Source organism: Notamacropus eugenii, chromosome 5 (assembly GCF_028372415.1).
Source record: "Notamacropus eugenii isolate mMacEug1 chromosome 5, mMacEug1.pri_v2, whole genome shotgun sequence".
Lineage (NCBI taxonomy): Eukaryota > Metazoa > Chordata > Mammalia > Diprotodontia > Macropodidae > Notamacropus > Notamacropus eugenii.
Window position 1 is genome coordinate 165,461,683 of NC_092876.1, and position 14,151 is coordinate 165,475,833.

Consider the following 14,151-nt stretch of genomic DNA (forward strand, 5'->3'; position numbering starts at 1 on the left):
CTGAGATCCTACAATAACCCAACACTCATCACTCCCAAGAAGGCAACAACAGGACCAATCCAGACCTTCCTTCCAAGAACTGCTCAGAGCCCAGGCCTGACATCAAGTTCAAAGTCTACAATTAGGCTAGAAGGATTAGCAAACAAACAAAAAAGAACCCCATAAAAAAACAAACCCAAATAAAGGGAATGACTTCAACAATATCTATGAGAAACAATTCAAAGAAGAACATAGTGTGAGGGCACAAATTCATAAGTTCACAGAATTAATAATTCAGAGAATTCATGAAAGAAATGAAGCAATAGTTTTTAAAAAAATAAATGAAAAAGAAATGAGAGCTATGGAACAAAAAATTGGAAAGGGAGATGTACAAAACCTTGCCCAAGCATCAAACTCTCTAAAAATCAGAATGGCAAAAATAAAAGCCAATGACTCCATGAGACAATAGGAAATATTAAATCAAAGTCAAAAGACTGGAAATATAGACGAAAATGTAGAGTATTCTCAGCAAAAACAACTGAACTGCAAAACAGATCAATGAGAAAAAACTAAGACTCACAGGACTAATTGAAGACCATGACTAAAATTAGACATCATATTTCAAGAAGTCATAAAACTACCCTAGTCTCTGGGAATAGAGGGTAAAGTAGAAATAGTCAAGATTAGTGGTCACCTCCTAAAACAACTGCATACACACACATAGACACACACACATGTATATGTATATGGATAAAGAGACACACAGAAAGAGAGACTGAAAGAAGAAAATGAGAGAGAGAGAGAGAGAGAGAGAGGAGAGAAAGAGAGGGTCAATGTAGAAATGTTTTGTTTAAAGAAGGTTTCTGTTTTTCTGTTTCTTTTTTTTGGTCTCAATTTGGGTATGAGGACAAAGGCAGAAAAGGTAGATTTTTTGGTAATTGAAAAAATTAAAATTTAATTAAAAATAAAAAACAACAGTTCCTATGATTAACAAAAATCTGTTCTTATATAATAAATACTATTTATAAAAATTGTAAATTATTGGTTTATTAATGGTTCATTAATATGTATAAATACTATATATGAAGTACCTCTTGACCTTTTTGATCCAAACAGTTTTGTGCATTTGCCAACTCTTGATCTCGAAGATCCAATCTTGTCTCCAAAGCCCGCATCTTTCTTTCCCAATCCATCTTTTTGTTGCTTACCATGATGTCAATTTGTTCCATTAATTCCTGAAGCTCAGCCTCACATGTAGAAGACCTAACAATTGAAGAAAAATTTTAAAACTACTGTAAAATACTTAAATGTGAAGATGAGTAAAAGTAGTTATTGCATTGCTACAATAGTTTCAATTTTTTCCAATCATTATTTTCTCAAACTATTCCACCACTAACTGAATAACAAATATGGAGAGTAATTTATTTCCAATTTAAATCTCATTTCAGAACAAATAGATTAAATATAATTAATGTGAAATTTTTAGATGAGCACAAGCCTAAGTTGAATTATAAGCATAAATGCTAATTGGGAAAAACATAGACATACATTAATGAATATGTGATATCTTGTACATATTCTTATATTGAATGAAATTAAAATAACAGAATTTTAGAGTTAGAAAAGAAGACAGTGTAATATAGTAGAAAAAGATTTATCCAGAGCTTTGAATGCTGGCAATGCTTACTTACTACACTTAGGTGATCTGCAGCGAGTTAAAACTTGTCTAGGTTCTAGGCCCTGGTTTTTTTATCTGCATAATGAGGAAGGGCTGGGTTAGATGATCACAAAGGCTCCTTCTAGTTCTCATTACTATAATTGAAAGCTAATGTAGCACTTTATAGATAGGAAAAAGAAGTAGCATAACCAGGGCTAAAAACTCCCAGATCTCTTGACTGCCAATCTAGTGTCCTTCCCGCAGTGGCATACTGATAAACATTTGATGTCATTAGTCAAAATTTTTGGAAGTAAATCAGTGCCAGTTACCTTCCTTGTGACATAGGGTAACAGGATATTAGAACACAAAACACTAAGAATCTACAGTACTTCTGGAATAACTCAACTTGAGAGCAATGTCTATACACCATTCTGGCACTGTATCGTGCTGCCAGAGAAACAATTAGTTAAAAGTTTCTATTTTCAAGTCCTCCAAACCTAAATAAGATAAGACTAGAGATGCTGTATATTATCTGTTTTCTGCCTAAATTTACAACTGGAGAAAACTACCCATTTATAACCTGGTTAATCCATGAACTGTAGTTAAGATGTATGCACATTTGTTTGGGGAAAGGGAATAAAGAATAAGGCCTAGTATCTATTAACTCTGTCTTTTATATTGTATAGGCAGAATTATAATGTAGGCCTCAAGTCTGCAGTGAATAACTCTAGCATAAACCTCTGCCCCACATTTAAATCATCAGGTTCACCCAGTGAACAGGACTCCCAGGGAGCTCTTCTCCACTCTGTGTAAACAACAATCACATTAACGCTTACAGCAGCAGTAGTAATAATAACAATGGATGTATTTATGTGTCTGGTCTTCCAGAAATGTTTCTTCCTTTCCTGCTACCCCACTCCACTACAGATGTGGAAGTAGTTGCCTTGTGTCATTTGAACAATCAGTTCTACCCAGTTATCCCAGTAAGATTCATTGGAGCTCAGGAGAGATATTTCCAGAAAAATTAAGAGTATATTGTCTATTCTAGAATATGTGAGTATTATTTAGAAGGGCAATACCTCTTTTGGGTATCTCTAAGTAAAAAGGACATTTTTTGGTGTCTGTGACTCTCCTGGTGAGATTCCTAACCTCTGGATGAGCTTTTGTGATGCCAGAATCAGCAGTTGTAACAGCAACACTGGGAAATAATCTCAGATAAATACATCACTTCGTTTTATAACCCAGGGAACACTATTCCTGTCACTGGACTGGAAGCATTCTCTTCTTCAGTAAGCTGAGACAGCACCCAATGACAGACCAAACTTGGAAAACAATATACCATGAGAGCATCTGTCACAAGGGTTACATTTACACAATGGTGTAAGGTTTACAAAGTACAAAATTTCCAAACAAATTTATGGACAGACATAGTGCTCCCTCCAAATAAGACCTGCTAGTCCCAGAAACTTGGGAAGTGATGTGCTAAGCAGTTTTCTTTTTAACATTGTAAAAAACGTTCCTTGACTTTGGAGACAGTCTATATCAGGAGTTCTTAACCTTTTTTGTGCTACAGATCTTTCATAGTCTGGTAAAGCTTACAGACCTCTTCTGAAAAATAATGCTTTTCCATCACTGAGGGAAATGTTAACTTTCAGTAAGAGGCTGATAAAAATAAAAATGTGATTTCCCCGTGTAAGTTCATGATCCTCTTGAAATCAACTCATGCACCCCTGGGACCTCAGTTTCAGAACCCCTGTTATAAATGTCAGTCTTTGGTTCAATAATTAATTGAAATTTTAATTACTGAATCAACAAATGAAATACTCTTTTCAAAAGTTTTTTTTTCTTTCTGTCCTTTAGAAAGTCCTCTTTTATGGTCATTATTAGTGTTATCAGCATTCAAAATATCTACTATTTCTGCATTGCCTACATAAGGCAATAATATTTACTTCCTCATTGACTTCACTTCATTCTATTTTATGCTGTTTGTGGATGATATTTTAGTATCAGCATCCCATCTGTGAGGGAGATTCACCTATCAGTTTGGAGAATTGATTTTGATGTATTTTTAGTGATCTCTTCCATAATTTACACAGTCCTAATCTTTATCAGAGGAAACTTTTCCAAACTAAATTGTAATTTTCTCTCATTTCTCCTTATGTTTTGCTTTAGCATTCTAGGTAAATCAACATTAAAAATTGCATCTTATGCAAAAATTTTAAACAAGATATTAGCCAAAAGAATACACCAATTTATCAGGAGAATAATACATAATACATTATGATCAGGTAGGATTTTTAATAGGAGTGCAGGGTTGATTCAATATTAGGAAAACTTTTAGCATTATTTATCATATCAACAACAAAACTAACAGAAACCACATGATTATCTCAATAGATGCAGAAAAAGCTTTTGACAAAAACGACACTCATTCCTATTGAAAACACTGGAAAGCATAGGAATAAATGGAACTTTCCATAAAATAATAAGCAGTATCTACCTAAAACCATCAGCAAGTATAACATGCAATGGGGATAAGCTAGATGCATTTATAATAAGATCAAGGGTGAAACAAGGATGTCCATTATCACTATTGTTATTCAATATGGTATTAGAAATGCTGGTTGTAGCAATAAAAGAAGAAAAAGAAATTGAAAGAATTAAAACAGGCAAAGAAGAAACTAAGTTACCACTCTTTACAGATGATATGATGAGATAGTTAGAGAATCCCAGAGAATCAAGTAAAAACCTACTTGAACAAATAAACAACTTTGGCAAAGTTGCAGGTTACAAAATAAACCAGACAAGTCATCTGCAATTCTATATATTACTAACAAAGCCCAACAGCAAGAGATAGAAAGAAAAATATCATTTAAAGCCATGGTAGACACTGTAAAATATCTGGGAGTCTACCTGCCAAAACAAACCCAGGGACTACATGAACACAATTACAAAACACTTCTCACACAAATAAAGTCAGATCTAAGTAAGTGGAAAAACATCAGTTGCTCGTGGGTAGGCCTAGCTAATATAATAATAATGACAATTCTATCTAAATTAATTTACTTATTCAGTGCCATACCAAACTACCAGATAATTATTTTCAAGAGCTAGAAAAAAAAATATAAAAATTCATCTGGAAGAACCAAAGATGCAGAATATCAAGGGAACTAATTAAAATAAATGCTAAGAAAGATGGCCTAGCCCTACCAGATCTCAAATTGTATTATAAAGCAGCAATTATCAAAACCACTTGGTACTGGCTAAGAAACAGAGGGTAGATCAGTGGAATATGTTAGGTACTTAAGACACAGTAGTCAATGAATATAGCAATCTACTGTTTGATAAACCCAAAGACCTCAGGTTCTAGGATAAAAACTCACTGTTTGATAAAAATTGCTGGGAAAACTGGATAACAGTGTGGTGTTGGGCATAGACCAATGCCTGATACCAAACACAAGAATAAAGTCCAAATGGATACAAGATGTAGGTATAAAGATTGATACTATAAACAAATTAGGTCGAGCAAAGAATAGTGTATTTGTCAGATTTATGGAGAATGGAGAAATTTATGACCAAACAAGAGATAGAGAACATTATGAAGTGCAAAATGGATAATTTTGATTACATTAATTGAAAAGTTTTTGCACAAACAAACCCAATGCAACCAAAATTAAGAGGGAAGCAGAAAACTGGGAAAATTTTTTGTAACTAGTGTCTGTGATAAAGGCTTCATTTCTAAAATATATAGAGAGCTGAGTCAAATGTACAAGAATATAAGTCATTCCTCAATTGACAAATTGGTCAAAGAATATGAACAGGGAGTTTTCAGAGGAAGAAATTAAAGCTTTCTATTATCATATGAAAAAATGCTCTAAATCACTATTGATTAGAGAGATGCAAATCAAAACGACTCTGAAGTACCACATCACATCACCTATCAGATTGGCTAACATGACAAAACAGGAAGATGACAAATGATGGAGAAGATGTGGGAGAGTTGGAACACTAATTCATTGTTGATGAAGCTGTGAGCTGATACAACTATTCCGGGGAGCAGTTTGGAACTATGCCCAAAGGGCTACAAAAATGTGTATACCCTTTGACCCAACAATATTGTTTCTGGAACTTGATCCCAAAGAGATTATAGAAATGGTAAAAGGTTCCACAAAAAATATTTATAAAAAAATATTTATGGCAACTCTCTTTGTGGTGGACAAAAACTGGAAATCAAGGGGATGTCTATTAATTGGGGAATGTCTGAACAAGTTGTGGTATATGAATGTAATGGAATACTATTGTGCTATGAGAAATGATGAACAGAAAGACTTCAGAGAAGGCTTGAAAGACTTATATGAACTGATGCTGAGTGAAAGGAGCAGAACCAGGAGAACTTTGTACACAGCAACCACCACAGTGTGCAAGAAATTTTTCTGGTAGACTTAGTATTTTATTGTAATGCAAGGACTTAAAAAATTTCCAATGGACTCTTGAGGCAAAAAGTCTTTCACATCCAGAGAAAGAACTATGATTGCAGATAGAAGCAGATCATTTTATTTTGTATTATGTTCTGTTTTATTTTGTTTCATGGTTTCTCCCATTCATTTTAATTCTTCTATGTAACATGTATTTAATAAGAATGCACATGTAGAGCCTATATAAGACTGTATCCTGTGTTAGAGAGGGAATGGGGAGAGAGAAGGAAATGAGGGAGAAGAAGGGGAAAAAATCTAAGATATATGGAAGTGATTGTCAAATATTGAAAACAAATGAAATTTAATTTTAAAAATTGCATCTTAAATATTTTAACAAGATTAAAACCTGAGTGTAGTTTCTGCATCAGTTGTCTCAAGAATAACATTTCATATTCTGAATAACACTCTGGTAACACAGATTAAATCAATGAGTTAGTAAGAAGGTAAAATAATACCAGATACTAATTATACTCTATAATTATCCAGTATAAACAAACAAAAAACCTTGCTATCTTCAGGTAAACATAGGAGTCTGAAATGTTCTTTCATGACAAGTGAAAAAATATGATGAAACCAGAAATAGATTTGTCCATCCAACCAAGAGTTTGCTATATCTTTACATTCAGGAAAATTCACTTCTACTCTTACTTAAAGGTTAGGTTTATGCAAGCTACAAACATTATCAACTTGAGTTAGTCCCTTTAAATCCAGGGAATAGTTGATTTACTAGGACGTAGACAAGGGTAGACTTTTGCAAACATTGACAAAATAGTTTTATCAGCATTGTATAATACTTCAGGGAATAAACTGTTTAAAAAATAGTTATATAGAAAATCATGAAATTTTTCTTCTGCATCATGGTTTGCTGATCATTTTTGTCAACACAATTGGCTTTCTAATGGTGTGCTTTGTTTTGCCAAAGCCATCTTTCAGAAAATATAAGTGGCTTATTATGCTTTATTAGCTTATAAAAATATGTTGCCTTTTAAATTAGCATTGGGACCTTCTGGTCTATTCACTGAAAACTACTATAGAGAGTATATATAGATGCTATACATCAATGCACTTATGACATATTCCCTATTATCAGCCCCATTTTATGGATGAAGAAATTGAGACTGAGAGAGGTTAAATGCCTTGCCTATGGTCCCCCAGCTAATAAGTGTCTAAGGAATTAAAATTTCATTCATTTTAACTCCAAGTACAATGTTCTATCCAAGTTGCCATCTAGCTGATAGGGTGAAGTCAAACTGTGAAGGGCTTTCAGTGTTAAGCAGAAGAGTTTGTATTTGTTCTTAGAGGCAAAAGGGGATCATCACAGGAGTTTATTAAGTAGGGAATTGACATGATCAGACCTACACTTTTGGAAAATCTCTTTGGTAGCTGTGTGGAAGACAGATTGGAGTGGGGAAAGGTTTAAGTAGGTAGACCAATTAAAGCCTATTAATAGTTCAGCAAGAGGTGATAAAGGCCTTATCTGGAGAGGTGGCTGAATGGAGAGAACATATGTATAGGAGAGATGTTGGAGAAGTAACAACAAAACTTGGCAACTGTTTGGATATATGGGGTGGGCAAGAGTGAAAAGTCGAAGATGACAACTGGATGGCTTAGAAGGATGGTGGTACCTTCAATAGTAATAGAAAGTTCAGAATAGGGATAGATTTCTGGGAAAAGATAATGAGTTCAGCTTGAAATATCCCAATGACTGCTGATGATGTGGAGCTCAGGGGAGAGACTAAGGCTAGCTATATAGAGGATAATTGAACCCTGGTGATAAAGTCACCAGGAGAAAGGCTCTAGAGAGAAAAAAATGATACCATTCTATAATACTTGTGTTACAATATATGTTGTTCTACCCCCAGTTTACTGTATTTTTTAAAAAATGAGTAATTTTGAAGACTTTTCTAAAGTTATAAAAGATGAATGAGCAGAACCAAAACAACTTATATAATAATATCACTTGTAAAAGCAAACAACTTTGAAAACTATAAGAACTATGACCATTAATGACCATATAATGACCAATGACTATTCCTGATTTTAGATGACCAATCATGAAGCATGCTATCCATGACAAAGAAGTGACAGATTTAAGATGCAGAATGAGACATATACATATATGTAAACATGTATATATACACATAGATATGCACATATGTGTATTTGTGTTTGTATGCATATGTGTGTATTTATGTGTTTAAATGTGTGTGGATAGATAGTCAATTCTCAACTTTCACAGAGGTAATGTTCCTAAAAATGATACAAAAGTAAAAAATGTAAATGTTGACACATTGAATTTATGGGAAATAGGGAATTAGGTCCCCATGACCACCAAAAACTGCTAAGCTTTTGCTAGAAATTGCTGAAAATACATTTTTTTGCATACAATTCTTTAAAACAAAACATTACTTCTGACAATATGCACTTTTCCTAACTCGGTAACCATGAAATAATCCATGAAACATAGTACACAAAATAAAATTGGTAACATGCAAAACTTTTTGTCTCACTTGTAATTCCCTAAAATCCTATGATCTTTGTGGTAATATTTCAATAAAAATTTTGATTTCAGTCAATATTCACTTTTTTATAATACATGAAATCTATGATACCATAAATACTATACAGCCAATAAAATTCTTAAAACTACAACTTTTTAAAACCGAACTCTTATCTTCCACTGTGTCAGAAGGCAGTGCAAGGGCATTGTACTATATATTATACTGCTGTAAACCTCTTTACATTGACCACACTCTGAAAACCATGGGAGAGATTGCTGGGACTTTGGTAGCTGCTATTGGAAAATGCTGAAGCTGGTGAGATTCTCTACATCACTTCTGACTCTGTCCTTCACAGTTGGTGGATGATGTTGGATACAGTGAAGGACACATCAGCTTGAAATGATCCATCAGCAATGTCTTCTTCATGCACCATTTGAGATTATTAAGGGTCTTGGAGTATGGAAGCATAGCAGACAGAGATGAGCTGACATTTAACCTTGAGGCTGTGATTGATGACAGGATTGGCAGCTTCGATGTCTTTAGCCACTTGGTCAGTTATGCCAAGTCACCCCTCCCTCAAGCCTGGAAACTGTGAGTGGCTCAGTCTTGGAAGCTTGTTCTTCATCATCATCATCATCATCATCATCATCATCTTCACTGTCCTGAAAATCTTCCTGAGCCATTGTATCTAACTCCTCATTTGTCAGCTGTTCCACAGACCTGCACACATCATTCCTCTCATTTTTCTCTACTGCACATAACTGTAAATGTGCAGTTGCCAATGCAAAAGTGAAAATGATAAATACTAATAAATACTAAAATGACAAAAACTAATCAGATCACTTGACTGTTTGCTGTCACAAAAGTTAAACAAGTGAATGATGAGGAATTACTGTATATATGTAAATGTATGTACACACACAAACAGCCATTTGAAATAATTTGTTTGGTTTGACTACTTATTGCAAGGAATTTTTTTTTCATAATTTTTTCAGGGTACTTGAGGGTGAAAAGGAAAGAAAATATATTTTTGTTCATAGAAAAATAGAGACAGTAGGGAGACTACAGATGTGTAACGTTGCATACATTTTCCGATGAGGTCACTGAATTATTGGTTTTACTTGTGTTACTTTGTTGTCGTCCAGTCGTTTTCAGTCACATCTGACTAGGACTTCATTTTGGGATTTTCTTGGCAAAGACACTGGAATTTTTACAATTTCCTTCTTCAGCTCATTTTGCATATGGGGAAACTGAGGCAAACAAGGTGAAGTGACTTGCCCAGGGTCACAAAGCTAGCAGCAAGTGTCTTAGGCCAGATATGAACTCAGGAAAATGAATCTTTTTGACTCCAGTCCTGGCACTCTATCTACCTATCAAAAGTATTCTTACCAGCCTTACAAAAAGTCAAATTCTATTTTTAGACACTACTTTTATCTTTATTTGTTGCCTTCGAGGGACATGAGTGGAGAAAACACAACACAGGTAAAACCCCACAAACTTTCTGTGCACATTTTGATTATGAGTCATAGTAAGAGTTTTAGAACATACTGGAAAACTAATCAGCTAAGCCTCTCTCTGAAGATGGAAACTTGCTTAGATAGCTTGAGAACAGGGTCTCGTAATGGTCAGTCAGTTAATAACGTTTATTAAGTACCTAGTATGTTCCAGTTGTGAGCGAATGAGGATCTTACATCAGGTTGGTGGCAATGTCACAAGAGAAAAAGAATGTTACAAAAGTAAAATATACAGATCTTGGTAACAGATTGGATAAGGGAGGTGAGGAGCCTAAGATGATACCTGATAGTAACAGGGAAGTTTGGAAGGGGGCAGGGTTTTGGGGAAAAGATTAGGTTCAGTTTTGGACAAGGTGAATTTATTTAAGATGTCTATACAGGACAGCCAGTATAAGTCCTATTATAGGCAGTTAGGGATGTGAGACTGGAATTCAGCAGAGAGGTTAGAACTGGTGAAGTAAATTTGAGAATCATGAACATAGAGATGATAATCAAATTCATGAGAGTTGATGAAATCAGAACATAAGCTTGTATGACACCCATGGTTAGTGGTGTCACCTGGATGAAGATCCAGCAAACGATACTGAGGAGGAGAGCAGTCAGACAGGTAGGAGGAAAACCAGAAGAGAACCATGTCATGAAAACTTAGGAAGAAGGTAATATCAAGAGGAAGAGGGTAAGAATGCAGACAGTTCAAGAAGTAGAATGATTGAGGGTAAAAAAAGGCCATTAGATTTACACATTAAGAGAGCGTTAGTAACTTTGGAGGAAGCATTTTTGAAGGATGAGTCCTGAAGCTGGACTGCAGAGAGTGAAGAGACTGAGAGGAAAGGATGTAGAGGCATTCATGGTAGATGGTCTTCTCAAGACATGTAATCATAAAAGAGAGGAGAGTTAGAGGACAATAGTTAGTGGGGATGGATGGTCTAGTGAAAATTTTTTGAGAATGGAGGAGCTATGGGCATGTTTGTGGGCAACTGGGAAGCATCCCATAAACAAAGGAGAAATAGATGTGAGAAAGTGGAGATGATAGAGTGGGAAATCTGTCAGAAAAGATGGAATAGGATGTGATCACTTTTGTGTATAGTGGGGTTTGCTTTGGCAAAGAGAAGAGCCATTTCATTATAGGGTAAAGGAGGGGATGGTGAGGCAAGGGATCTTGAAGATGTGAATTGAAAAGAGAAGAAGAGGAAATGTGGAATATATAGAAAAGTGAAATACGCAGAAAGGTTCTCAGCTAAGTGGGGGTAGAGGTGGAGGTTAAGAAGCTCTGGAAGGTTTGAGGAACGTCACTGTGGGCAAGGTGATTGTGAGTAAATCAGGAAGATGTAAAAGGATTGCCTTGCTGAAATGAGGGCCCAGTTGAGTTTATATAACAAAATTTTAGTGGACCCAGTCAGCATGGTTTTGTGATTCTCTCTGGCTTCATTTGGTAGGAGTAAAGGCAGGGGGATGGCAGGAGTAATTCAGAGGTGGCAGAGAAACATTGGTCATAGGGAAAGGTGGTAATGGATTCAAGAGAAGAGGACAATGAGGAGCTGAGTTGATTCACAAAGAGATAAAGATGGGGAACATATCCAGTGCAAGTGACGGAATACTAATAGAGCTGCCCCGCACAATACCTAACTATTTATCCAGGGATGCCCAAAACTATTGAGGTTTAGACACAGGGATACAAAAAACTGTTGAGGTTTCAACTGTGGGACACCAAAAACTATAGGGGTTTCATGATGTTGGGCTGGAACAGTCTCAAAGAATTCAGTCAGACCACCTCTAATCCAGGTTTAGGCATTTATTGAGATTGATGCCTCTCATGAAGCGGGCTAAGTTACAAGAGGAACCAGCAACTTCAGAGAAAGAAACATGAGATTTTATAGGACAAAGTTGCAATTACCTAATAGAAATTTACATAGAATATAGGAATATGATTAATATTAAAAGTCAGGAGGAGTTTGTTAAGGGCTTAGGTAATAGAGGAGGGGTTCCATCTATGGTTTAGCGGTTAAACATTCTGGTCATGCTGCCCTCCAACTGGCTAGCTATTGTGGTTCTGTTAGGTATTATAGTCCTATCTTGGGCTAGATGGATGATGTGATTAGGATTGAATACAAGAACACACCTGTTGAAATACGTGGGAATGGATCTGGGGGCAGCAGCTAGGTAGAGGCAGTGGCTAGGTTCCCATCACATGGACACACCTGCTGTTTCTGTGGGAACTAAGAGTTTGGTGACACACCTGTTGTTCTAGTGAGCAGTAAGGCATACATGAAGAAGTTAGGACATTGGAGAGGGGTTCTAGGTAGATACAACAGGCTGGTAATGAAGTTAGAATATTGGGGCTAGGGACAGCTCTATTAGGATCCCATCACAAGAATGATGCCTGGGAAAGAATTAGAGTGTCAAAGGATTGGAGGTCACATTGAATAAGTTTGCTAGGAGATTGACTAGAATAGCTGACCAATGAAAAAATTAAGTTTAGAAAAGGGAGTGAAGTCATGGACAGTAATGGGTCTGGGTTTTCCTCAGCACAGAGGTATCCGCCATCTTACTATGAGGACCTTCACAGGAAGAGGGAGGACCCTTCCTCTCATGGAAGAACTAGTGAACTTCCGGATCAGTTGCATAACTGAAATAGTACCGAAGTGATAAGCTACTAAGTATTCAAAGAAGGATCAACTGTTAGAAGACAGACTTTTGGAGTAGGGCAAAGTCTGAAGGTTGCAACACTTCAATCACCTGCCTGCAAAGAGTGGAGAGATATTTGTGGTGGTGAAACAGCTTGGAAAACATATGCTGTTTCCCAATAGTTCCTTTAAGTGTAGAGGGGAGAAACCTTTTGATTTTGTGGCACATATGGGCAGGTTATTATACTGTTTCACAAAGAGAGGAGCTAAAAAACCTAAAGAAGTCTGACTTGCACAAATGGATAACAATATGGTATACCACAAAGAACAGAGGGCATATCTAATTGGTATTGAATTAGAGTAAAAACAGCTCAGAAAGCATCAGTGACTCCCCAGTTGCCCATTGGGAAAAAAATACAATTTCTTCTGTTTGGTATTTAAAACCCTTCACCTGGTTCCAGCCTATCTTTCCAGCCTGGTTGTAACATTGCTCCTCTAAAACGCATTCTGTGCTATAGTCAGATCATCCTCCTTGCTATTCACTATACATGATATTTATTCAATAAAGATTTACTTAGCTCCTACTGTGTACCAGGCACCACACTAAAAAAAAAAAAAAATGAGTCCCTGCTCTCAAAGAGCTTACAATCTACAGGGGGATACAACACCCAAAAGAAAGCTGAAAAAAGGTGGGAGGGAGGTACCCAGTAGAGGGACATGATGCAAGCAGTGAAGTCCCAATGTCATGTAGCCAGGTGGGACATAAGAAAATATCTTATGATCTTGCACAGGCTGATCTCATGCCTAGAATACTAGAATCCTCTTACCCCAGACTCGTGGAACCTCAGTTTTCCTCAAGGTTCATCTCAAGCACTATTTGTGTCAAGAGGCCTTTCTTGGTTCCCTTGTTTCAAATGGTTTCTAATTCAGCATTCTCACCTTATATATTTATTTTGAATATATCCTTTATTTAGTGCTTGCCATGTTCAGTGCCTATAAAATCTTAAAGACAATGTTCATGATATAAGGATAAGGCTTCTTTGTAATCTATGTTTCTAATCTCTCCCACTTCTTTATCTGTGAACAAGTTATATCCCCCTAGGGGAATGCAAGCTCCTCTAGAGCAGATATCTGCACATCCCCAGCACCTAATATTATATCTGGTCTTAGTAGGGAGATGATGAATGCTTATTGACTAATTGGTCAGCTGGAAGATGCTGATTAGAAGTTTTTCATTGACAACAGCCAGTTTTGCATAACTTCTGTCAAGACTTTTGGACCCTAAATCAGCCCTCTGTTTGATTTTGATAGAGAAGGTGGTCAAATAATACAAGTCAACAAATGGTAGAATTAAGTCTAAAATCACCAAATAATTGTAGTTTTGGTTTTGTTCCAAAGAGC

At 36.0% G+C, this 14,151-nt stretch overlaps 1 protein-coding gene across 16 annotated transcripts in view; it reads right to left on the reverse strand.

Moving 5' to 3' along the window:
- The window catches only part of DEUP1 (deuterosome assembly protein 1), a 155,354-nt gene that overhangs the window by 109,686 nt on the left and 31,517 nt on the right, over positions 1-14,151 (reverse strand). For all 16 annotated transcript variants that reach the window (XM_072611386.1, XM_072611382.1, XM_072611380.1 and 13 more), the window contains exon 3: positions 1,071-1,242. In XM_072611386.1, coding sequence (XP_072467487.1) covers positions 1,071-1,242 — 172 coding nt within the window. The remainder of the gene's footprint in view (positions 1-1,070; positions 1,243-14,151) is intronic.